This window comes from Monodelphis domestica, chromosome 1 (genome assembly GCF_027887165.1).
Source record: "Monodelphis domestica isolate mMonDom1 chromosome 1, mMonDom1.pri, whole genome shotgun sequence".
NCBI lineage: Eukaryota > Metazoa > Chordata > Mammalia > Didelphimorphia > Didelphidae > Monodelphis > Monodelphis domestica.
In genome coordinates this window covers 458,430,905-458,457,708 of record NC_077227.1, presented here as the reverse complement: position 1 = coordinate 458,457,708, position 26,804 = coordinate 458,430,905, and the positions used below count along the sequence as shown (strand labels likewise).

Here is a 26,804-nt window from a genome sequence, read left to right as displayed (position 1 = left end):
TTTAAGAACCTCTGTTGAGGCAGTTAGGTGACACCAGATAGAGCGCCAGTCCTGGAATCAGGAGGACCTCCGTTCAAATGGGGCCTCAGATACTTCTTAGCTGGGTGACCCTGGGCAAATCAGGCAAAACCCCAATTGTCTAGCCCTTAGTGCTTTTCTGCCTTAGGAAGACTCCATTCTAAAACAGAAGGATAGGGCTTTAAAAAAAAATCCTGTTGGTAGAACCCATTCATTTTATAAATGAGAATCCTGGGTAAAGTAATTTGTCCAGGAACATTTAAGCAATGAGTAGCAGAGCTCAGGCTTAAACCCGGTACTGTGGCTCTAAGTGCAGGTTTCTTTCTGCTGTACCAGAGGAAAGAGCTGAGCTGGGCTTTGATAAATAGTAGATAGAACTCAAGGATTCTAATTTCTCAGGATTCAAAGAGGAGAAAGGATATGAGTTTAAGCAAGAGAAGCCTAAATGATATAAGGAATATAAAGTTCCTCCTGGAGAATTCAATAGAATCCTTGGAATTATATTCTCAATAGAATATAAACTCCTAGAGGGCAGGGGCTGTTTCATTTTTGTTTTTTACCACAGCAGCGAGCTCACTGGCTGGCACATAGCTGACACTTAATAAATGCTTGTTGATTGATTTATTGATAAGGCTGGATGGGGTCCAGATTAGTCTCAAATGCCCAGCAGAATTTCTTTGACTTAAACCAAAAGACACAAGATATCAAAAGACCAGACTTGAGAACGTGGAATATAGCAGAGGTCAGGAAGACAAGCCCAGACAGAAGGACTGGTATTAAGCTCCATAGGCTGTCTTGCTATTTATACCTACTTATCAAGGGAGAGTTGACCAATCGCCAGGGAGTAAGGGCACGGTCAGGCTTGGGAAAAACTGCTTGTGAACCAGAATCCACACCTGGTCCAGGAACTCAGGAAGCCAAATCAATCCTGACACTGCAAATCAAGTTACTCCAGCTTTCTATCTCAGCAAGCTGGCTGGGAGCAGGGCCAGGTTCAGGAATTCAATCAGAGGGAAGGGCCACCTTGGCAGCTGGGGACGCTATCTCAGGATGGATTCCTGGATCCTTATCCAACTCTTGGAGCAAGGCACTTAGCCCTTAAATATTTTTTCATTTTTTACTTTTACTTTACTTTTATTATTTATTATATATTTATTAACTTTAAATTTTATTTTAAGCATTCTTTTCTTTTTAAATTTTGAATTTCAAATACTCTCCTCTACTCCCATCCATCCCTCCCTACTCACTGAGGAGGCAAACAATATAATATCTGTTACACATGTAAAAGCATGCAAAATATATTTCCATATTAGCCATCTCCTCTCTCTCTCTCTCTCTCTCTCTCTCTCTCTCTCTCTCTCTCTCTCTCTCTCATACACACTCACACACACAAATAGCAAGAAAAATATTCTTCAGTTTGCACTCAGAGTTTGCCATTTGTCATTTTGGAGACAGAAAGCATTTTTTCAACATGATCCCTTTGGAATTGTCTTGGATTGCTGTATTGATCAAAATAACCTAGTCTTTTACAGTTGATTATCATTACAAAGTTACTGTTACTCTGTTCTCTTAGTTCTTCTTACTTCACTTTGCATCAGTTCGTATAAGTCTTGTCATGTCTTTTCCCCCTTAAACCACAACCCTCATCATTTCTTATAACACAATAGTGTTCATCAAAAGTACTATAACATAATCATGTGCCACAACTTCTTCAGCAATTCCCAATTCATGAGTATCCACTCAATTTCAATTCTTTGCCACTACAAAAGGAGCTGCTCTAAATATTTTTGCATATATAGGTGCTTTTCCTTGTTCTTTGCTCTTTTGGGGGGCATAGATGTAGTGGTATTATTGGGTCAAATAATACACAGTTTTATAACCCTTTGAGTTCTCCAGAATAGTTAGACCAGTTCACTATTCCACGGATAGTTTATTAATACCTATTTTCCCATATCCCCTCTAGCATTTGCCATTTCTGATAATTGTCTTTCTCTAATCAAAGCTGTTTAAAGTATTTTTCATATGACTATAGATAGCTTTGATTTCTTCTTCTGAAAATTACCTATTCATATCCTTTGACCATTTATCAGTTGGGGAATGACTCTTATTTGAATATATTTGACTCATTTCCCTATATATTTGAAAAATGAAACCTTTATCAGAGAAACTTACTATAATTTTTAAAAATTTTTACCTATTTGTCTATATCTTTTAACTAAATGTAGTTTCCCTGATTATCTCTTCTAAATAGTCCCAATTTTGCTTTTGCTTTGTCTGAGATTGTGATTGCCACCCCTGCCCTCTTCAATTCAACTGAAGTATAATGGACTCTAATCCTTCATTTCAGCTCTATGTATGTCTTTCTGTCCTAGATGTGCCTCTTGTCCACAAAATATTGTTGGATTTTGGTTTCCAAACTATTCTGCTCTCTGCTTCCATTCTATATATATGTTTGCTCATCCCATTCATACTCACAGTTATGATCACTAATTATGCATTCCTTTCCATCCCATTTAAATCCATTTATCCTTCTTTCTTTTTATCCTGTCCCTCTTCAAAAGTCTGTTTTGCTTCTGACCACTGCCTCCCCAATCTGCCTTTCCCCTTTTCATCTTCACATCTTTATCTCTTTTCCTTCTTCTCTGCCTATTAGGCAAGTTAGAATTCTATTCCTAGTTGAGTGTATATGTATGTTCTTCCCTCTTTGAACCAATTCTGATAGGAGTAAAGTTCAAGCATTGACTGCCACCCAACCTCTTTACCTCTCCACTATAAAATCTCTACCTATGCACCTCCTTTATGTGAGAAAATCTGAACCATTCTACCTCTTCCTTACCCCTTCTTCCAGTGTATCCCTCTTTCTCACCCCTACATTATTCTTTAGAGCTCATTCCAAGATAATCTATTCAAACTTGTGCCCTCTGTCTAGGCAGACTCCTTTTACTGCCCTAATAACAATAATTATTAGAAGTTACATGTATCTTCTTCCCAGATAGGGATGTAAACAGTTAAACTCTATTGAGTTCCTTTCAAGTGCTCTTTCATGTTTATCTTATTATGTTTCTCTTAAGTATTGTTATTCTGCTCTGTTGTTTTTTTTTTAATCAAGAATATTTAGAAGTCTCCTATTCAATCAAATATCCATTTCCCCTCCCCCCAAAGAATTATACTTAATTTGCTGGGCAGGTTATTCTTGGTTGCAATCAGACCTCCAGTGATATGTTGGTCCTCTTTGAGTAAGGAGGACAACAATCAATCATATTCCAAGCAGTCTCCTCCTTTAATGTAGAAACTGCTAAATTTTAAATAACCCTGAATAACTCCACAATATTTAAATTGTTTCTTTCTGGCTGTTTACAATATTTTTTCCTTGACCTGAGAGTTCTGGAATTAGGCTATAATATTCCTGAGAATTTTTATTTTGAGGTCTCTTTCAGGAGGTGATAAGAGGATTTTCTTCAATTCCTCTTTTACTGTCTGGATCTAAGATACTGGGTCAGTTTTCCTTTATAATTTCATGAAATATGAGGTCTTGGTTCTTTTTTTGATCATAGCTTTCAGGTAGTCCAGTACTACTTAAATTATCCCTCCTCTATTTTCCAGGTTAGTTTTTTTTCTGATGAGATTTCATTTTTTAAGGTGAACATTTTCTTCAGTATTTTTGGTGCCTTTTTTACCAAGCTATTAATTTTCTTTTCATAATTTTCTTGCATTGCTCTCATTTCTCTTCCCAATTTTTCTTCTACCACTCATATTTTTCTCTAACTCTTGTACGAATTCTTGCTGTCCTAGTGTTCAATAAGCATTTGTCTTTGAGACTTTGCTTATTACTTTTTTTCACATAGTAGCTTTTTATGATTTCTTCACTCTGAACTTTATGTTAGAATTGGGTTCTGTTCACCTGTGGGTAGGAAAGGCACTGAACCAATCTTCAGATTTTTTTTTTCATGCTGCTGTTTTCAGAGCTGGTTCTGGGGTGTCTGCAAGTTTTTAGTGCTTCTAAGGGAATGTTGTCCTGGGCGAAGTATGAGCACTGTTCTCCTGGTCTGCTCTTGGGAAAAAGAAAAAAGAAAAAAGAAAGGATTTCTGCTTCCCTGCAGGTCCAAGTTCTAGTGCTCTTCTTTGCCCTGAAACTGTGATCAGAGCTCTTACTCCCTTATGACTGACCACAAACACTTCTCACCTCCTTGGAACTGTAACCCGAAACTATATATGTTGCCAGTCAGCACCATCTGTACCAGCTGGTACCTAGTACCAGCAAAGGATTCCCTGAGCACTTGTTCAACCCCTTTACTGTCTCTGGGCTGAGAGTTCCTCGAGCTGCTGTTACTGCTATTGTGGTAGCCTTCAAGGGCAATCTTTGGTACCCCTGCCATGCTCCAGGCCTGTGCCCATCCTGGTGCTACAGACTTCTCCCATGGACTTCCTAAATTTGCTTTAGGTTGGAAAAATCTCTCCCTCTGACCTTTTGTTGGCTCTGCCACTCCAAAATTTGATTTGAGGTACTGTTTTGAAGTTATTTGGAAGGGTTGAGACAGTTCAGCTGGGTTCCTACTCTGCCATCTTGACTCTGCCTTTTCATTTAGCCCTTCTAAATCTCAAAGTCCTCAGCTTGACACTGGGCATCAGAGATACAGGAGAGTCACTGATGGCCCTATAAAATGATAGATGAGTGAATTTTGGAGCAGCCTACTTAAGGAAATATAATGCCTGAGCTTCAAGAATGAGACCATGGGGAATGGGACCTGACGATTTAGGAGATAAGCATGTTGAAATGGGCTGTTATTTTGCATGTGAAATATCCAGCCTTATTAAGTCCATCTGTGACTTATTCTTCTTTACACGCATCCCAGTTATGTAGATGCTGTGGCCAAATCCTGGCCCATGTGTCTTTGAGGAAACTCTAACCTGGCCTGTAATAATCCAATTCCTAGGAACTGGAAAGAGAACCTTTGGCTTAATCTGAGAGAGAGGCTCCAAAAGGGGAGAAAGAGCCATGTTTTCCTTCCATTGCCATCATTATTGATTGGTGTCCTTTCCTAATTCCATTTGAGAGCTGGACCCCAGGGGCTCAGGGATAGAGTGGGACAATTTGCTACCAATCAATTATGCTTCAAGGCACCAGGATGGTGCCTGAAAATTCTGGGGGCTGTGGATGTACACTAAATAAAATTATGGGATTATAGACCTAGAGCTGGGGAGCTGGGGGTGGGGCTTTAGAATTCACCTGATCCAACCCTCTCCTTATTGCATATAAGGAAACTGAGGCCCAGGGAGGTAATGACTTTCTTAGTGCCATACATACAATAGATCCAGTAGTGGAAGCAAGATATGAACTAACATACTCTGACTTCAGATTCAGTGCCCTTTACATTGGGCCAATCTGTCCCATTTGTGGATATCATTACATGAGACTAACAAACAATATGACCTTAGGCCAATCTACCTTTCTGAGATCATTTCATCATATTTGAAATGAGAATGTAAAACTAAATCTCCAAGGGGAACCTTCTCCTCTGACCATCTGAGTTTAATTTTTAAACTTTTTTAAAAATCTATTATCTCATTTGTTCCTGACAAGAAAGTAAACAAGCCTGGGATTATTATGCCCACTTTACAGATAAGAAAACTAAAATTTAGAGAAAGAAAATGATTTGTTCAGGTCCATCTGGTGAAAATTAGTAGCTGAGCCAGGAGCAGAAATCATACCAACCTCTTACCTTATTGAAATAAGGCTTGTCTTTTGGAATTTCCCATCTCCAAATTGAATGTGTACTGTGGTTAGGAGATAGCTCCATAAAAATGGTAGACATTTACCCAGTCTCTGTACTCCTGGTATCCGGGAATCAGATCTGTTGAATCTTTTAGGCCAAACTAGTTTCCTCACCTGGATTTACTCTAGCCAAGGAGTCTAACAGAGTAGGGTCTGTCCTATATAGTGCCTTACCCACTCCCCTCCCCACCTCATTAGTAGCCTCACATTGGATGTCATGGTCCTCTTCCTCAGCATCCGTATTACTGAGGAAGGAGTGAAGATGGGAGCAGCAGATGGAGTTGTTTTTCCAAACACCAGAGAGGGGCTGTGGCTTCCCCCCTGGCAGCTGGAAAGAGATTCTCTATACTCATAAAATGAACACACCCGGTCTGGGAATCAGGGAGATGGAAGTGCAGGGGAATCTTCCCAAGACTCCAAAAGGATTCTGTTACTCATACTTCTACCCAAAACTTTACAGTAGTCACTGTGGTGTGAATAGTCACATGGATAGAGCTTAGGGTCTGGAAGAGATGTGGCAATAGGCAAATCTGCTTTCTCTTTTCTCTCTCCATCCCCTTCCTCTTTTCTCTCCCACTGTCTCTCCTTATTTCTCTCACTCTTCATTCTTCTATTCCTTCCTTTCATCCATTTCTCCCTCTCTCTATCTTTTCCCATTTTTGCTCCATCCTTTACTATCTTGTTCTCCTTCTTTCTTTCTTTTCTGCCTTCCTTCTTCTACCCTTACTTCTATTCTCTTCTATCTCCTTCATGTCTTCATTACCCCCTCTTTTTCTCCCCATTCTTTCTCTCCACCTCCCCAATCCCACCTAGACCCTCTTTCCTCTTTCCTTTGGCACCAAAATAGGCTTGGATTTTTGCCATCTGTCTCTGAGTCTTCTCAGAAGGTATTTGCTTGGGAAGGGTAAGACATAGCCCTACAAGATGAGCTTGTGTTAGCCTAATAATAAAATGAATCACTCCCACACTCATATGGTACTTTCTGGTTTACAAAGGACTTTCCTTATAATGACATAGTAAGGTAATTTATGTATTATACTCATTTCACAGATGAAGAAACTAATCTCCTGACTCCATATCCAGTACCCCTTTTACTATACCATGGCTAGCTATCTGAGAGCAAGAGGAATTGGGGTATATTTTTCAAATACCTGTATATATCCATGTTGTCTTGCCTGTTAAAATATAAATTCCTCAAGGGCAGAGATTGTTTCATTTTTGGTTTTATAACCCCATCACCCAGCACATTAGCTGAAATTAATGCTTGAGTGACTTTGGGATAGATCGCAGGATCATAGGTTTAGAGTTGGAAGGGATCTTATAGTTCAACTCCCTCGTTTACAGTTGAGGGAACAGTGACTAATCCAGGGTTACCAATCTAGTAAATGTCTGAGGGGACATTTGAACCCAAGTCTTACTGCCTCTGAGACCACTACCTATTTACCATTCTAGAGACTGTGTAGTAAGTAGTACCTAGGGTGACCATGGACCACTAGTGGCATGATAGATTGAACGCTGGCCCTGGGGTCAGGAAGACTCATCTTCCTGAGTTCAAATCTGGCCTCAGACACTTGCTGGCTGTGCAACCCCTGGCAAATTACTTCACCCTGTTTGCCTCAGTTTCCTCATCTATAAAATGAATTGGAGAAAGATGGAAGACCACTCTAGTATCCTTGCCAAGGAAACCCCAAATGGGGTCACAAAGAGTCAGATACAACTGAAAAAGACTGAATAACAACAGGGTCACCCTACCTTCCCAAATGAGTGATTATTGGATAAAGAAAAAGAAAAGGAAATTATCAGTTGAGTGGTACTGTCATCTGTTAATGAACTTCAGAAAATGGCTCTGCCCTACCCTACCCTCTATTGACTGATTTAATTGACCCATCCCTGAGTAATAATCAGCTATGGGCTGATGGTTGCATCTGCCTTTTTGGAGTGGAAGTGCCATTGGTCCTGCTACTCTGCTCACTTTCTACTTCTGACTCTAAATCTGACCACTGCTGGGGAAATCCTTACCTGTGTATACAAACCAGGGATCTTCCGCAGCTTAGCAGATAGTTTAATGAGCTGCTGTGGTCAAAAAGTATTCCACACCTGATGGCCAATTAGAGGTGTTCCGAGGGCAGACACCTCTTCGCACTGGGCCCTGGTGCTCATTTTTTTTTTAACCTTTTGATTTCTAGGGCCTGCCAGAGAATGCAGGTTTATTGGCACTCACTTGACTGTGCTGCATAGTGGTTAGAGAGCCAAGGCTCTCTGATGGGAACAAAAAGGGCAGAGGGTCAAGCTTTCACATCTGACACACCAGGCTGTGGGGCCCTGGGCAAATCACCTGACCTCTTGCCCCAGGCAATCCCCAAGATTGAGCTGCACAGCTGGTGCTGAGATGCCTTGGTATAGTTCATTTTCTCAATGGAAGTTTCTAAAACCAAAGAAATGGCAGATCTAGATCCCCAAATCTAAATGGGTATAGTATACAACCTTCCACAGATTTCAGTATCTTTTCTCTTTCTCTGGGAGGCATGAAGAAAAAGAGAGGCTGGTCCCCAGTCTCTACCCACCTTCCACTTTTCTAACCTCATGATTTTCTCACTTTAGGGACCTCCTGGAACCCGGGGGCCACTGGGGCTGCGTGGAGCCAAGGGACGTCGGGTAAGCTCCCTCGGAGATCTGTAGGGGCTAGATCGTGTCCTGGGTTGGGGAGGCCCAGGTAGGCTGTGCTAAGTGACTGGGGTCATGGAGCAAGGAGACAGCAGCTACCCCTAACAACTTCCAGGATGCTGAGGAAATGGCCTCTCTTCATCGGAGCTTCCCCGAGAGAGCTCTTCTTTTGTTCCTTTGAGGGTGACTCCATCTGCTCTTCCCTCTCCTCCCACCACTGCCAGGGTGGGAGGGAAGGGGATCAGCATGCTCTTTGGCCCATTAAACATCTTTGCATAGGTGGCCAGGTGCAGAGGCCACACCGAGGTCTGTAGGCAGTACTGGCCATGGAAGTGCCCATTCTTCTTTTCCCTCTGCACTCTGGAAGTGGTCTTCCCAGCCAGCTGTGTACAGATGTGCTCTTTGGCTCCCATCTAGCCTTTGCATTCTCACGTCCCCATTCAACAGCATTACCCTGGGGTAGGGAAAATGAAGAGGACAAGGTATGTCCTAGCAAATACTAACGTCAGCAGAATTAAATGCATCTGCTTCAGCTTTCCCATAAAAAGGCCTCTTCTCAAAACCCTGTGATGGGTGATAGAAGGTTTAGGGATTTCTTATTTTTCCGATGCCCTTTTCCCTTCAGATGGATTTCAAATGGATTTGGCTTTCCTCAAAACCAGATGGTCTGATAAGCCTGTTGGGCTTCGGGGAAATTAGGAGACATTCCTCAGGCCCAGGCAGGAGCTCCTAACTATGCTGAGTGTCACAGGGCTCTGGAGGGGGATTTGGGCCTTGGGGGAGGGAAGCCCCCACACGAGGCTAATATCTTCCTCCCATCCCCTTCCATGTCCCTAGAATTCTCAGCTACCCCAGATACTGGCAGCTTCCAGGGCTGGGGAATCTAGGGGTTGTCTCCTCAGCACTACTGACAAATGCTTCTGTTCCCCATTTCTTCCCCTTCCTGGAAAGATATGCATTCATTTGAGAACTCAGCCCCACAGTTTTGGCCTGCATTTCCTCCACAGATGTCAAACCCAGGAGTTCCCCTGGTCCCAGCTCCTCTTCCCTCCCCCTTAGTAAGTTCCCTCCATTCCTTTCCCAATTCCGAGTATAAGAACTCCTCTTCAACTTGAGGAAACCCAGGCCTCCAACCACATCAAAGTCCCTCAGACTGAGTATTTTAGGAGGCATCTGGAACCTGAAAAGTCAGGCTTTGTTGCAGCTGTGTATCATATCAACAAAATGTTTAGAGGGTCTAGAGAGGGGAAATGACTTGTCTGAGGTCACTTACGCAGTTCATAATAGAACAAGGATTCAAAGATAGACCCTCTGACTCCAAATCCAGTTTTCTTTCTCTTGCTAGTTGAGAGAAGTGCATTCATTCCTCACACATTTATTTTTCCTTTTAAGTCTTATGTCCTCAACTGAATCTAGAAATAACCATGAATTTAATGGCCTAGCCTCTTCTGTAGAATGGAGGTAATAATACTGTGCTAGGAATAAAGAATCCTGGATTCTAATCCTGGATCTTCTGCATACTTGCCCTATGACTATGGAAAAGGTATTTGTCACATTGCATCTTAATTTTAGTCTTAATTTTCTCTTAATTTCTGTGTCCCAATTTCCTCCACTGTAAAATGAGGCTCTCAGATTAGGTAACTTCCAAGTTCCCTTCTAGCTCCAACATTCCATGGTTCTGTGATTGATTCCACTGCCAGGCTGGGAGGCAAAACCTCAGCAATGTGGGTGACACTGGCTTTGGATTTGTATAACGTGGTTACCCTTCCACAGGAAAAACTGGAGCTGAGGAGAGTTTGCTAATTCATGGAATGGGGAGAGTGTGAGGAATTGAGAAGAGTAAAAACACCGTATTTGCAGTCAGAGGGCCTACATTTGAATCTTTCTCAATATCGTTATTGCCTACATGACCTCAGACAAGTCATTTCCCTCTCCAAGCCTCAGTGTCCTCATCTGTAAAAGCCTGGACCTCTCTCTCCACATTGTAGATGAGCCTTTGGGATCCCTCTATCTCCCAGGCCCAGCCCCAAGGATTCATGTCGAGGCACCAGTGCTGGAGGATGAACATTCTGAAAAGAGACCCTGAGAGATAATTGGACAGATTTGTCATTCACAGTGGGTTTCCAGGACAATCTTAATCAGGTCTGGAAAGGAAACATTCATGAGATGGAGAGTATTCATTCTAGGCAAGCCAGATTCCCAGGTCCATCTTCCAGGATTTGATTAAAAGCATCTCACTTGGGGAGCAGATATGAAAGCATTGTCATATGGCTTTGATTGTAACCAATCCCCACAACCTGGAGGGCTGATCAAGTCTGTGCTATATTAGTCTGGGAATGGGAGGGGGAAGGGGAAACCAAATTAGCAGCCAGTCACATTTTAGTTCACCCCTCTTGTTTGGGGCAATGTTTATGCTTCTTGCCCTGATCCCACATCGTGGACCATCCCTAGGGAGGCTTGGAGCCCAGGGCAAATCATACTGTGGGGCCCCCTTTCTCTGACCTCCCCCCTCCATTCCCCTGGAGCATGTGTATCCAGGTGAAATCTGGTTAAAATAAACATCAGAGACCGCCTTAGAGGAGAAAGAATTGGAATAAAAAAGAAGCATGAAGTCCTGCAAGTCTTATACATCAGCTTTAGGACTTGTTAGCGCCAGCGGATAGGACCAAATCCTTCTGCCTACTTTCTTCTTCAAAGGTTGAGGCCCAGGGGAGTTGTTGCAACTTTCCATCTTTTCTTGGATTCTACGTCCTGCTCCAAGATTTTGAAGTGGAATGAGAATTCATTAGTTTCCTTCTTCCCAAGTCTTCTCTGATCACCCCAAGGGAGGACAGAATCACTACCTTCAGAGAAAGACATGAGATCACAAGTTCTGATGAGTGGGAAGGGTCCTTAGAGGTGATCCCCATAGTCCATCCTTTGTTAACTCTCAGACTTGTTTACACACTGCATCTTGGCTCTTCTTAATCAGTAAGAGATGCCAGATAAGAGGTCTCTTTGAAGGGCCAGAAGAGAATCCTTACTTCCCCCCAGTTAGGTGGAGGCCAACCCTCTACCATTTGTAGGTAAAAAACTCCCATTAAACATGTCTAAAATCAGTCTTTTCCCTTATCCTTCCAACTAAAACCACAACCCAGATGGGGTCCTAGACTTTTTTCTCAGATTCCTGTATGGTCTTCAGGCATTATTCCAGCAATAACTTTCTCAGTCCTACTGAAGGGAGTTGAATTACCAAGTTCAGGAGAATCCTTGGGATTCTAACAGGATATTGAGCTAGAGGAGAAGGCATTTTCCCTGGCTATCCAGCCCCCTCCTGCAGAGAACCACCTGTCTTGACTTTGATAATGCTCAAGCCAGTATCTTAGTAATGTTTAGATTCAGGGCAGCTGGGCATCCTGGTGGTTAGTGCACCAGGCCTGGAGCTGGGAGGATCTGAGTTCAAATCTAACCTCAGAGTCTTCCTAGCTATGTGATCCTGGACAAATCACTTAACCCTGATTGCCTAACTCTTACAGCTCTTCTCCCTTGAAATGCATATTTTGGTATTAATTCTAAGAAAGAAAGTAAGGGACTTAGGGAAAAAAAAAGTTTATATCCTAGATTCATGTTGGTGAACCTATAGCATATGTGCCAGAATGGGGCACTCAGAGCCCTCTCCTTGAGCACGCCTGCCATTGCCCCAGCACAGAGTTTGTCAGAATTCTTTACTAGAAAGCCAGAAGGACAAGAGGTGGGACTGCTTCCCTCTCCCTCTCCATTCAGTATGCTGTTTGGGCACTCGGTCTCTAAAAAGTTAACCATCACTGTGCTAGATTCTTAACCTTTTTTATGTCTTTGATAGTCTTTGGTCTTCTTAAGCCTCTGCTTCCTTTCTTAGAATAATGTTTTTAAATCATTAAAGACAATGCTAAAATTCAGTTAGAGGTTAGGGAAAATAAATGTAATTTCTTTCCATCTAAGTTCATGGACTCTCATTATCCATGGAGCCATTGGGGGTCCATAGACTCAAGGTTAAGCATCCCTGGAGAGCTGAACTTGTCCAATGAAGCTGTAAGATCTTTGACTTATTGTCCCTTTTATCCTAGTAAATACTTAAACTTAATTTCTAAGCCCTTAAAAAATTTGCCTTTTGTCTTAGTATCAATTCTAAGACAGAAGAATGGCAAAAGCTAGTCAATAAGGATTAAGTGACTAGCCCAGGGTCAATTTCTAAGACTTAATGGGCTATGTAACTGGGCCTTTTAGCAGAATACTCTGAAAATCAGCTTTGCTCCCTTCCCAATGAGATCACGTCCCAATGCTTCTCCCTTGTGTGGGTGTACCACCAATGGAGCATGATGGACCCAGGCTCTTTTGCCAACCTGCTATGGGGCTGATAGTCAAGCTGTTCCCTGTCATGCTTCTCACAGGCTGCCTGGCCCCATGCCTCCTTCTTTGTCTGACTCCCTTGTTGCTTTTGACCAGACAGGGAAGGGCGAGTTTTGTTCAGCCACTCTTGGCTCAGAGGACCACGTTCCTTGGCAGCATGGTGTCAACCTCTGGCAAGATTCTATAGGAATGTCAGCTGTATTCTTCTGGGTCAGACTGATGGTCTATTCACTCAGAACCCTTTCTATTGGGAGCACCATGGTAAATTAGCTACTCGGCATAGTGGATTTAGATAAGCAAAGGGACCATTTACTACAAACTACACAGCAGAATGGATAGGACACTGAGCTTGCTGCCAAGAAGACCTGAGTTCAGATCCCTCTGGGCAAATAATTTAAGCCTCAATTTCCTCAATCTGTAAAACAGAGACAATTGCAGCACCTACTTTACAGTATTGTGTGGGTCAAATGAGATAACAAAGGCAAAGTGCTTTGCAAACCTAAATGCTAACTATTTTTGTTATCATAGTTTAGTGTGGGACACATCTTCCATAGTTTCTCTCTAAAGACTTTAGGGATGTTTCCCTAATGTGGTGTCATGTTAGCACTAGAAAGGACAGTCAAGAACAACTGATTCAACCTTTTGATTTTACAGAGGAAGAAAATGAGAAGCAGGGAGGAAGAGATTTGCCCAAGGTCACATGGCTAGTAAGGAGTGGAGTTGAGACTCCAGTCAAGCTACTTTCTGCAACACCATTCTTGTCTGAAATCCTAAGCCTGGGTGTTTCTTCTAGTGATGGATAAAGATGAGTTTTTTAAAGCAAGTTTCTTCCAGTCACACTTTCCTGGCATAGATATATTTGAACCTGGTTCCTCGTTCAGACTTTTAATACACTGATTTTTCTTGATTCAATGTTTTGACTGGGCTCTAGGACTGGGAGCTGAGTAGGTTTATCAGATTTTGAGCTGGAAAGACTTACAGAGAGGATTACATCTAACCTTTTCAACCCTTGAATGAGGAAAATGAATTCAGAAAAGGGAAGGGGCTTATCTATGGTAATACCAATAAGGAGTGGCAGAGCTAAGATCTGAATGCTTCAGGGGGCCTCCTAGGCCAACTCATACCTGTAATGGATCCCTTGACAAGTGATTATTTAGTCTATGCTTGGATACTTCCAGTAATGGGAAACCCACTCCTTTTCAAGGCAGTCCTAATGATTAGGAATTAAATGTTAGGGGCAGCTAGGTGGTGCCATAGTACACAGAGTACTGGACTTGGAGTCAGGAAGACTCATTTCCTGAGTTAAAAGCTGGCCTCAAACTAGATACCTGAGATAGAATTTGAATCCAGATCTTTTTGATACCCAAGTCCAGTGATCAATCCATGATAGACTGGGGTGGGTACAGAGTAGAGATTGTTAGGTAAAGAATGTGATTACTCCATTCAAATATTTTAAGGGTTATCCTTTGGAAGAAAGATTAGCCTTATTTGTCTTATTCCAGAAGAGACCCTGGGCAAGTCACTTAGCCCAGATTGCCTTAGTTCCCTCATTTAGAAAATGAACCAGAAAACGAAATGGCAAACAACTCCAACATTGCTTCTAAGAAAACTCCAGATGGAGTCACAAAGAATCAGAGATGCTTGAAATGACTAAACAACAAAAAATTTGGCTTTTCCTTAGGTTGAACATAAGTCTTCCTTTCTGCAGCTTTTATTCAGTACTCCCTCTGGGGCTAAGCAGACAATTTCAATTGTGTTTCTCTATAGCCTCTCAAATGGCTGCATACTGCCCCCCTCCCAGGTCTTTTTCTAGTCAGAGTTCCCTGAGTGTCTATTTTGGGCTCAACTTGGTACTGTGAAGGGTAGAGAAGTATAATAAAAGTCCCTGCCCTCGGGGAGTTTGCAGTCCAGGTAATCACACCAGACAAATCTGTACAGAGCAATTAGCAGACACTCTATTCTTCTACGTGCACTGTAATTAAGTGCTGAGCCCTGTGATTTCCATGATATGATTAGCGGTGCCGAAAAGTTGATTTTATTTAAAAGTTATGTTTAGGACCTTCCATTTATTCCTGTCAAACTTTGTAATTCTCTTCTCCCACCAGCGTCATCTCCAGCTTCTAGCAGAGAGGTTTTAAAAGGCTGACATTGGCTAGACAGCATCCTTTCAGCAGGTTAGGGAAAAGATCAGGCTGAGTAACAGGAGCTTTCTTGTCTTCTCTGGTGGTTCCTTGAACGACAAGCTCCATTTGCCAGCTCTGCTCCCAACCCCCTCCCCAGTGTCCTTGGCCCACAGAGCACCATTAGAAACACAAATACCACACTGTTCTTCGTGCAGGGAATCTCAGCAGGACAACCAGGAAAGAAAGGAGACCTCGGTCAGGTCAGACTTCAGAGTCCTGGGCTGCCTTCTGTCCTTCCTCTTGCCATAAGGGCTTCGGGATTTTTTAAATGCTCACTGGAGTGCGAAATCAAAGTCTTAAGAGTTGGAAAAGCCTTTAGAAGTCACCTTGTTCAACTTTCATCTGAAAAATATTGTTGTTCAGTCATGTTCTGTCGTGTCTGACTCTTCGTGACCCCTTTTGGGGTTTTCTTGGCAAAGATACTGGAGTGGCTTGCCATTTCCTTCTCCAGCTCATTTTATAGTTGAGGAAACTGAGGCCAGTAGTCAGAAGAAGTGACTTGCCCATGGTCCCACAGCTGGGATGTATCTGAGTCTAGATTTGAATTCGGGGCTTCCTGATTTGGGGCTCAGTACTCTATCTACTGCACTACCTAGCTGCCTTTATCTTATCAACTGAAGGAGGCATTCCTCCTATTACATTCCTGGCAAGTGGTCATTCTCTTTGCTTACATATCTCCATTGATGGAAACATGATGTTTTACAAGGCATCAAATTTCCAAAAGTTTAGAAATCTCTTTCTGATGTTGAGTGAAAAATTTTCTTTCTATGGCTCCATTTTGTTGTTCTCAGTTGCATCTTCTGGAACAAGTCAGAAGACACCAAATAAGTTTAAATTCCAAAATATGGCCCTTAAAATATTTGAATGATCATATTCTCCACCCCACAACCCATTTCTACTCCCCTTGTCCTATCCTATGATGGATAGAAAGATCACTAGACTTGGAGTCAAGAAGACCTAGATTAAAATTCTATCTCAGCCATGTATGACCCTAGGTAAGTCACTGTACCTCTTCAGGCCTGTTTTTTCATCTGTAAAATGAGGATGTTGTCCTTGATGACCTCTAAGAACCTTTATAGCTTCACATCTCTAATTGTTCCTCATGACATGTGGGTTTCAAGCATGGTTTTCATCAGAGATTCCAATTTCTAAATGTCCTAGCTAAAATGTGCCACTTAGACATGGAGGTGTTGAATGCATCATCCCAGATGTGGTGTGACCAGCACGGAATACAGAAAGGACTGTTAACCTCATATGCTTCTCTCCAAGCATATGGAATGGCTTACTATGAGGCCAGTGAATAGAGTGCTGGACTTAGAATCAGGAAGATCCAAGTCAGCCTTAGACACGGTAGGAATATAAGTTAGGGATGGCCTGGTTTTCTAAGGTTAGGAGATAGGAGGGAATTTTGAGATAAGCCCTGGGAAAGGATTCTGGGTAGGAAAGGAATTGTGGGAGTCTGAAACTAAAAATAACTTCACTTCCTTCTTGGATTTCATCTGCGCTGGGAGTGGGTTTTGTCCCTGCCTACAATTTCAAGCTGAAGGAGGAGTTTTGCTCTAAGAGATTCTCCCTGGAAAGTAAGGATTTTTGTGAAGAAAATCTTTGGCATCCAGGTAGAGCATTTACTTAGAGAAAACTAATTTCCCTGAGTCCAGTAGTCTGCCAGTAGTCCATCTACCAGAATTCCTATTGGCTAAGGTAATCCAAAGCTTTTCCTCTATAACTTTGGTTACTTCATACAGCAGCCAAACCCAGGATTTTCCCCTTTCTTTCTTAATTACTGGTGGGAAGATTAGGGCCAGTCAGATAGCTTGGGAAAGAATTTTAGATAGCAGAAGGAGGTGTAGGTAGGGCCCAAAGAAGAACAGAAGGCTCTCCTTTCTCAGAGGTGGATGTAGTTTTTGTTAAAATAAACTTTGTTTCACAATCAAAGGGTTTGGTGCTTAATTGGTCCTGAGGAGTTCCTAGGTGGGTTATAACATCTTACATCCCTCTAGGACACTTCCCCATTATAATACTGACTAGATGTATGACCCTGGGAAAGTCACTTAACTTCTCTTTGCCTCAGTTTCCTTATCCATAAAATGGAAATAATAATAGCGGCTGTCTTCCAGAGTTGTAAGGATCAAATGAGATCATCATAATAAAACACTTTGCACAGTGCTTGGCACATAGTGGGAGCTATAGAAATGATGGCTCCTATTATTATAAAACCTAACTGGGAGAATAAGGGAAGGCTTGGAAGGAACCTCCAAGGACATCTAGTGCAATCCTCTCTTTTTACAGAAGAGAAAGTTGAGAAAGAAGAAAAGTGACTTATCCAAGATCATAGATGTAGGAAGTATCAGAGCTGCCATTTGAATTCTGGACCCAGGATTCTAATACAAAACTCTTTCCACTATATCTTATTTGCCTCCCACACCACTTCTTGAAGGAGGCAGCAATTGAACTGAGTCTTTTTTTTTTAATCCTTACTTTCCATCTTAGAATCAATACTAAATATTGGTTCCAAAGCAGAAGAGCAGTAAGGGCTGGGTAATTGGAGTTGAGTGACTGGCTCAGGGCCACATAGTTAGGAAGTATATGAGGCCAGACTTGAACCCAAGTCCTTCCATCTCCAGATTTGGCTCTCTAGCCACTGAGATACCTGGCTGCCCCAAGAGGTTGTTAAGGTAGAGTTGACAAGAATAGGCACTTGACTGGTTGTGGAGCAGGGGGAAGAGGGAAAGCAAAAAGTCAAAGATGGTTAAAAGATAGCAAAACTGGGTGACTGGAAGGATTGTGGTGCCCTCGACAGAAAGAAAGATGTTTGGATGAACAGCCTTTCTTCTTTTGTCATCCAGATACCCAGGCCTTAGATTCCTACTTGACATGGGAGCAAATAGGAGTGACTAGTCACTAGAGTAAAGCCAAGTCCTTCTTTCCCTGAAGAGTGTATTCTGGGATCTCAGCCAAGAGCAAAAGGAAGTCAGTCTATCACTGCTCCACTGATAAACTCAGATTTTCTCCATTGGGCTCAGTGTCAATCAATCCTGTCTTTTCTATTTGCTCTCAAGGGACATTTTCCCTCCCTTCTCTTCCTTCAATTGTTTGTTGTTCTCTCTGGGATGGGAAGCATGTGGCTGCAGCTGTTTTGACTTTCAGAGCAAAGAGCTGGTCTGAGGAAGAAGAGAATGGGGAGGTGGAGATGGCCCAAAGGATCCCCTTCTAGTCCTCCTACCTCCTCTCACTGTTCTTATCTTCAGAACTGACAGCTTGGATCTCTCAGCCTACTCCCAGCCACCCCCAGGCTCTCCACTCGTGGTTTCCGCAGGGAGCCGTTCCCAAGAGCAACAGCTCTTCCTGCCTCCCCCACCCTCCATCCAATGGTTCTTCTTTCAGTAGCCCCAGCAGGCAATCGTCTCCTGATTCTGTTGCTTCTATGTTGGCCTCATTCCCATCCACTTCTGATCTGTCAACATGACCAGATGGAGGGCCCATCTAGATCACCCTTCATGTCACTGGAGGGACTTGGGGCCATTTGCCACTGCCCAGTTCCACTCTCTAGGGCCTTCAGTGAAATGTGGCTTATTTCTCCAATCAGTGCTATTATTGAATTGGAGTTTCTATTCATTTCCCAATCCTCCCTCGCTGTGTTTCACAAACCCCAGTGAATAAGGTGTTGGCCACCTGTCCTTCAACAATTTACCTAGGAGCCTGATTCATAGCTAGCCTGTGTTATTGCCTTTATTGCGTTAATCTAGAGGTGTTTTTACCTCCTCGATACACAACTGGAGAAGTCATAAGATCATGGAATTTAGAGCAGGAAGGAACATTAGAGATTATCTACAGCAGCCTCTTCCTTTGACAGATTAGGAGACTCAAGCATAAAGAGAATGTAACTTGGTCTGGGTTTTATACTAGTAGTAACAATGGCAGGATTAGAACTCAGGTTTTTGACGACTCTAAATCCAGTGCTCTTTGCACTCCATCAACATAGTCCATCTGGCTAAGACCAGATCTAGGTCTGACTCATGCCAGGTGTCGAGTCATGGACAATCACCTCTCCCATGACTTCCACAGATGCTACTTTTTTTTTATTGTTTACAAATCTATGTTTGATCTTCTATTTCTTTACCACCAAATACAAAGGGGTGCACATGTGTTCTTGTTCCCTCTTGTATGTCTTGTATCTCTTCTACAACATCTGCTTTTGAGAGGGCAGGGGCTCCTGGGCAGATGGGCATTGCTCCTCTTCCAGAGAGGCAAGGGGGAACGAATGCTGAGGCAAAGTACAACTCCCCTAGCAGGAGCAAAAGCTTCTGTGGGCTGGACCAGTCTTGGTAGGACTGAAGGAAGGAGGATAGGGCTAATTGGGAAAGTCAGACATTGGCTTGGGGGGATTTCCACCTCTAAAACATCTCTCTCATATGACCTTTCTCTCTGCTCATGCAGACACAGCATCCATTCAGGCCTCCATCCTCAGGTGCCTGGACTATTGCTATCGCTTCCTAACTGTTCTCTGTGCCTTGAGTCCCTCCCCTCCCCAATCTATTCTCCGCTAAATGCCAACATGATTTTTCTAAAGTACAGATCTCCTCTTGCCTCCTCCACTCAAGGAGCTCCAATAGCTCCCTATTACCTCCAGGATCAAATAGAAATTCCTCAATATGGCATTCAAAGCCCTTCACAAACCTGCCCCAACCTCCCTTTCCTCTTTTCCAGCTTTCTCCCCCGATTCCCCTCCAAAGTCTCCAACATCTAGCTGCACTTACCAATTCTCAGCTCTTCAGACATGACATTCCTTCTCCCGGGAACCTCTCCCACCTTTGCACCAGCCGTCCTCACGGCTGGAATACGCTGCCCCCTTAGCTTCATCCCTGGCTCCCCTGGTTTCCCTCAGCATTCAGCTCAAAGTCCATCTTCTGCCAGAGACCTTTCCTGCTCCCCTCAACTCCTTATGCCTTCCCCGTTCAGCTTATCTTCCATCTACTCTGTATAGGTCCCGTATGTATCTCGATAATTATACTTTGTTTTCTTCTCTAGAATGTGCGCTGGGAGACAGGGAACTGTTGTGTGTCTTTGCAGAGAAGGCCAGAGAACTGGCCTCATGCTTATTCTGGGAAAAGTCATGGAGTGGGAGTTGGAGGGAGTGGGGAAAGTATGGGTTGGGAGGGAGTGTAGGGGCCAGGTTGTGGGCTGGGGTGGAAGCTGGGGGCGGGCAGCGCTGCTCCAGGCCTCCCCCTGTTTATGGCCCAAGGGAGACCCCTGCTGTTCACACTGTTCTTCTGACCATCCTCTCTTCAGGGGCCCCGAGGACCCGATGGACCGGCAGGGGAGCAAGGGTCACAAGGTGTCAAGGTACATGCCCCCGTCCAAAGCGCACACTTCCCCACCCAGAGACAGATCATCCCTCCTCCTGTCTGGATTCAGGGGGATGGAAGTATGATTTCCCAGCAGCTGAGTCCTATTAAACCCTTCTGCACTGGTCACCCCCTAAGCAGTGTCAGTATTCCTGTCCTGGCCAGAAGCTCGGCTCCAGATAGAGCCAGGGACACACACCCAAAACCCCTCCAGAATTCTTGGATTGGAAAGGAAGCTGAGAAAAGTTATCCTGGCCACCCTTACCTCCACCCCTCTTCTATAGGAAAGACTGCCCTAAAATCCTACTGGAGACACTTGGCCAGTTCCAAGAAGGCCATGCCAGAGATTCTCCCAGATAACAACCGACTCTCGGATACTCACAGAAGGCCTTGCTGGCTGCTGGGATTGGGGAGGGGAGTAGAGGGCAAAGGAAAAAAAAAAAGGGATTATGGGGCATCTTGGTACTCTTCCCGTGATTAGATTTTGTGCTTCCATGAGTAAGTCTCTTCTCCTTTGGCAGCCTCACTTTTCCCCTTTGTAAGAGGAAGGGGTTGGACTTAGAATTCCCTTCCAGCTCCAGCAATCTATAACTCTGGTACACTTGCCTAAGAAGGTTTAGAGTGGCAAGGGATGAGGAACAATGGCTCTCTCCCCTACCTCAGACCCCAGCCTTCTGAGCCAAGCAGCTGTGCCTGGTCTGGTGGCTCCAAGGAGCATCGGCCTCTAAAAATATCAACACAAACTCACCCCTTGCAATGCCAAAGCCTGCCTCTCTGTTATTTGCTCTCCTTCTCAGGGCCCTCCAGGAACACAGGGCAAACAGGGCCTGGATGGACAACAGGTATGTCAGCAATTTCCCCAGAGCCAAGGGCATGGTGCCAGCCTGGCCCCCTGCCAATCTATCATCCCCTCCCTCTGACACACACACACACACACACACACACACACACACACACACACACACACACACACCCTTCACTGTGAGACATGCCTTTGAAGGACTTTCCTGACACAGGAGCATGAGGAATTGAGACCCTGATTCTTAGCCTCTAATTACCCCAAATATGTTTCTAGGGCCAGGAAGGCGAGAGAGGGGAGATGGGGCCTCGTGGCTTCCCGGTAAGTGTTAAACACTATGCCTTTCTTTTTCTTTCATAAAATAAGCAAGTGGACAAGGGGGGAAGGAGGTAGTAGAGGGAATGACTTCAAAGATCTATTTGCTTGGTGAGGCTTAGTCTGGCTTCATTCAGTTCCAGGATATGTCTCTGTCACTTTTCTCCAGAGTGACAGAGACCAAGATGGTGGGCGGGAGGCTGGGGGAAGGTGGTGGTGACCAGAACAAAAATAATTCCAGGATCTGATCCCTGCAGGGAATTCCAGGCCCTTCTGGTCCCCCAGGGGCCAAAGGCATTCCAGGAGAACCGGTAAGTATCTTTCCCTGTTCTCTTCCTCTTACTTTCATGCCTTTTCCTACCTTCTCCTACCTTATAGGAACATCCAGGAACTGGGGAATTTGGCCAGTCCCAGGGAGGTGGAAGGGGCAGTGGGGAATTGGAACAACTCCTGTTCTGGCAATATAATTTGTAATTCCTGAAGGATTTGAGGAGAAGACGTCTGGACACTGTAGCAAAGATCATTAGTGATATCTGCAGGGAGCTCCTTGAAGTAGGAGGAGGGATAGGGATTATTTTGAGGAACACAAGATTCCTTCCCCCAAGAGATAGAATGGAATCTTTGCTTTCTAGAGAGATAGCATGGAGTCAGGTGAAGAGGCTTAGGTGAGAAGGAGAGATACAGGAGATCAGAAGACCATATTCATAGGCTCAAAGAATCTGAGAAGGGCCCAAAGGAAATAAGGCCAGGAGCCTAGAAGCACTTCAGTATCTCTTCTTCCTGACTTCTCTAATCCTTCTTGCAGTGCCAATCTAGACTGCTTATTTTTCCTAAGTGATTAGTCCAGGAAGAAATAAAATAAAGAAATCTATTTATATGACTGGCCTGAGCTCTGAGCTCTGTGGTGGAAAGAGGACTCCAGTGGGAGTCTGGCAGAAGGGATTTGGAAGAAGGCCGAGGCCCAGGCTCTGGTGGTTTGGAAGCTACTTGTGGGCCAGGTTTATCCAAACCATGGGTTTTACCAGCACTCCATAAGGCAAGGGCACAGGTTGGCCTTAGTCCACAGTTGAAGGAAGAATGAAACAAAGACTTCTGAGAGAATCTGAATCAGCTTTTTGGGCAAGTGGTAGAACTGGCTGGGAAGTCTGGACTATTAGAAGGTTTGAGTGAATCTGGCTCGAAAAACAATTTCCCACAGGATAAAATGGCATCTTAAAGAAATTTTTGTTCATCTATCCATCTTCTAGGGCCCTCAAGGACCACAGGGACTGATTGGCCCATTGGGAGAGATTGGACTGAAGGTAAAGTGTTTAAATGGACTTCTTTGTTGTCAACTCTCTTTTTTGCCTTCTCCTAGTCAATACATCCCCTTGGGGCTCTCTTGGCTTCTTGGAGAGGTGCAAGGTGACAGGAAAGTATTTTCAGCAGGGATCACATTGAAGTATTGAGGAGGTTGTTCCCAGCCTCCATATTCTTCATCCATTCTTCTTTCCCTATGCACTTTCCTGATTTTTCTTCCTCCTCTAATGAAAACTTACTCTTGTAAGTTTTTAGGAAAGAATAAACTCATTTACAGATTTAATAAACTCATCATTTAAGGATTGATTAATAAACTGATTCACCAGTAAGATCCAGAAACTGATAGCTCATGCATTAGTCCTCTTTCTCCCAAAAATGTTCACATTCTTTTTTCCTGATTTTTAATTTTTAATTTCTTTTTTATCAATTACATGTAATAGCACATTTCCACATAAGTTTTCCAAAGTTATATGTTCCAAATTGTCTCCTTCCCTCCTTCCCTCTCCACTCCCAGAACTGGCAAGCAATTAAATTTGGATTATACATGTATTATTCACACAAAACAAAGTTCCATATTGTTCATTTTTGTAAGTAAATAATCTTATAAAACCCAAACCCTTCAATATATATTCAGAAAAACAAATGAAAAATCATCTGCTTTCATCTGCATTCTGACTCTCCATAGTTCTTTCTCTGGAGGTGGAGAGAATTCTTTGTCATAAGACTCTCAGAATCGTCCCAGATCATTGTATTGCTGTGAGTCTATCGCAGTTGATCATTCCACAGTAGAAATGTTTACACTCTAACAGAGATCCAGACTGTAAACTAATAGGAGTTCCTTACATATCTCATATTTTCATATACGTTAACTCAGTTCAACAATGCTTTGAGGTAGGGCTGAGAGAAGATATTGTGCTATTATTGTCATTTTACAGGTAAGGAAACTGGGAGTTAGGTTAAATGAATCTTCCTGATTTTCATCCAGTTAATAATTAGTGGTCAGAATACCTACCCTAGCCTTCTCTTTTCCAGTCCCACTTCTATCTTCTGTGTTTTTTCTACTCTACTTTATTGTGTCTCACTGTAACTGAAATTTCAGGAAGATGGAGGTGGATGAGCTTTCCAGACCTCCCCAGTAAAATTCGGGTCTGCTCTCTGAAATGATACCAGATTAGCAGCTGCCTGCTTTGCCTATGTGTAAAGCTAATTTGGAGGATCACACATTTCCAGAGCTTTGGGAATCCCAAGAAGGGGTAACCATGAAGTTGGAGAATGGTCATCTGAAATGAAGGAAATTCTGTTTTCCTCTCTCTCCTATCATCACCTATGAGGAGTTTTGTGACCTCTTTTCCCACTAAATATCTTGCTACTTCTTTCCTTACACTGGATCCATTCCCCCGCTCCCTTTTTGCAGAAAGCACAAGAGGTTAAGAGACTTGCCTTAAGTCTTCAAAGTGAGTCAGTGGTAGACCCAGAACTAGAACCCAAGGTACCTGGAGAGATGTAGGAGACTATGTTGCTTCAATGCCTCACTGCTGTGGTACCAAACTAGTTATCCACCCAGAAATAGGACAAAAGTTGGGTTCAGGGAAGGAGAAGAGGATTCCTGGATCTATTTCTTGGTTTTATCTATTTAGACAGCCTAACTTTGTGAAATAAGCACTGGAATCAAAAGAACTGAATTCATATTTTGATTCTATGTGATACAGGGAAAACCACTCAAACTTTCTAGGTCTTAGTTTCTTCATCTGTGAATCAAGGGGTTTGGACTAATGTTCCCTAAAGTCCCTTCCTGCTTTAGATCATGGGATCCCATCATCATGTAAGACCTCTCCACTAAAAACGGGGAAAGGTATTTCCTTCCATATTTGACTTAAAGGATTTTAATAAAGTGTAGAATTCTGGCAATAAGATAGGAAATAATAGATTCACAGAACTTGGGGTCCTTTCCAAAACACAGAACACCCATCCCTTGGGATTAGTTGTCATTTTTTGCTCAGCCCCAAAGAGAATGGATGTGCTCATTCAACTTAAAGCTCAGCTATCGGGCGATCCTCCTCCCTTGTAGTTGTGTGAATCGCAAGATTTTCCATCCTAGGCCTGCCAAAAGACTCTCAGTGTGGTAAACCGCACAAATGGGGAGCTCAATTTCCAGCCTGCCTCCAAGCAGCTTCTGGGCTTAGCCGGGTTTCACTGATCTGAAATCTCCTGTTATCTACAGCCTGGCATGGCTCCTCCTTCCTAACCCCTGATTCCCAGAAGGCCTTTTGTGTTGTCATGGTGGGAAATGTCACTCCCTGATCCCCAGTAATTCATTTCATGCCTCCCAACCTCTAGGAAGAAAGAGTGAAGAGCCTTGGGCATCTCTTTTTGTGGTCCTGATACCACTGAAGATAGTCCTCTGCCCTGGGACCCCTTTCAGGAAGCCTTGATGCCTTGAAAAGTGATCTCTTCTTAGAACTTCTCAGGGATGAGGCTGATGTTTTTCTGATCTAAGCACCAGGCCTAGAGGCTAGATTGTAGAGAAGAGGGTTAGGGGAATTAGCTCAACTCCAAAGCAAATGCCTACCATTTTTGTTGCTGTACCCTGAGGTTTTTACAACCGACATTCTCCTTGCCTCAAGGGGGTGTTATGTTGGCAACAACTGTAAAGTAAGTAGTGAACATATGATTATTCCCATTTTACAGATGAAGAAACTGTGATTCAGAGAAAGAAGAAGTGACACAGCTAAGAAGTACTGGAGCTGAGGCTTACCCCTAGGTCTTAGGGCCTCAAAAAGCCATGTCCAGTATTGCTTCCATTCTGCTTGCCAGCTGTGTCCTCAGTTTGCCAGGTTTATTTACCCTGCCATCTGAAGTGTGGTTTTGGCAGGTTTTATGGTCCTCTTCAGTGAGCGAGGTCCTCTCTATTAATAACCCTGGGCAGCGATGAGCTTGCCATAGCGGATGGCATAGTTGCCTTCGTAAGATCTCCAAGGACTTCACAGGGTCCATAGATCTTTTTCTTTCTATCTCACACACACAGACTTCAAAGGGAGCTAATGTAACAAATTTAATAAGGGGTACTCAGAAAGTTAAGGACCTAGGACTAGAACCCCAATCTAGAGATTTGTGCCTTTTCAGGGCTTCTTCTTGGAGGCCACAATTTCATGGTGTACAGCATTACCTTCTTATCCCTATCTTTTGAGCTGAAGCAGGTGGACAGGAGTGCTTCCCCAAAGAGGAGCGAGGGGCCAGGATTACTCTCTCCATCCCCACCTACAGGCATCTATTGGTCAGTTCTGGTTTAATTACAATAAAACTTTTTCTTTTTTGCAGGGTCCCCCTGGTGCTCTGGGAGAGCCTGGCCTTCCAGGTGAAGCTGGGATGAAGGTAAGCAGAGTCCAAGGTCCAGGCCCCTCTACCCTATCCCCCACCCCCACCCCAAGACCAGGAGAACAGAGGCCTTTGTTCATCACTAGCTAGCTATAACACCTGGAACATACCTTTTGAAAAGGAATCTGGGCTGGGCGAGGGGGGCTACAGTTCCCAAGAGTCACTGGCTAGGATCAGCCTTCCAGGGTTGATTGCTCTGGGGGCCCCATAGGAGAGACTGAGCTTTTCCTCAATCTGAGGCTCCTATCCATGAGTAGGGTAATGGGATCTTGGGAACCCCAGAAAGCAAACAAGGAAATCATCTCCAGGGGCCACTCAACTTTCTCAGGCAGCTGCAGGTAGGAGCTTGGTTGGGGTACCATTTGGAAACTCCAGCTCTTTCACTATTCTCCTAATCACCTTTGAACCCTGGATGTCTGGGAAACTTTTTGGGGGTGTTCCAACCCTTGTATTTTTATATATTCATTTTTTTAAAGTTCACTTGAATAGGTGAAACCAATTCAAATCTCCCAAATCCCACAAAGCCCAAGTTCAGGTCTCAGGCAAATCCCTTAACCTTTGGGGTTTCAATTTCCTCATATGTAAAATGATCTGGTTGACCTGGTGGCCTAAGATTCCTCCCAGTTCTGACTTCCTACATACTAATAGTCTACTGAAACCCACCT

At 43.5% G+C, this 26,804-nt stretch overlaps 1 protein-coding gene across 4 annotated transcripts in view; it reads left to right on the top strand.

The window, feature by feature from the left end:
• Window positions 1–26,804, top strand: part of COL27A1 (collagen type XXVII alpha 1 chain) — a 268,951-nt gene that overhangs the window by 172,716 nt on the left and 69,431 nt on the right. For all 4 annotated transcript variants that reach the window (XM_056812389.1, XM_056812391.1, XM_056812388.1 and 1 more), the window contains exons 28-34: window positions 8,393–8,446; window positions 20,296–20,349; window positions 21,149–21,193; window positions 21,427–21,471; window positions 21,723–21,776; window positions 22,713–22,766; window positions 26,083–26,136. In XM_056812389.1, coding sequence (XP_056668367.1) covers window positions 8,393–8,446; window positions 20,296–20,349; window positions 21,149–21,193; window positions 21,427–21,471; window positions 21,723–21,776; window positions 22,713–22,766; window positions 26,083–26,136 — 360 coding nt within the window. The remainder of the gene's footprint in view (window positions 1–8,392; window positions 8,447–20,295; window positions 20,350–21,148; window positions 21,194–21,426; window positions 21,472–21,722; window positions 21,777–22,712; window positions 22,767–26,082; window positions 26,137–26,804) is intronic.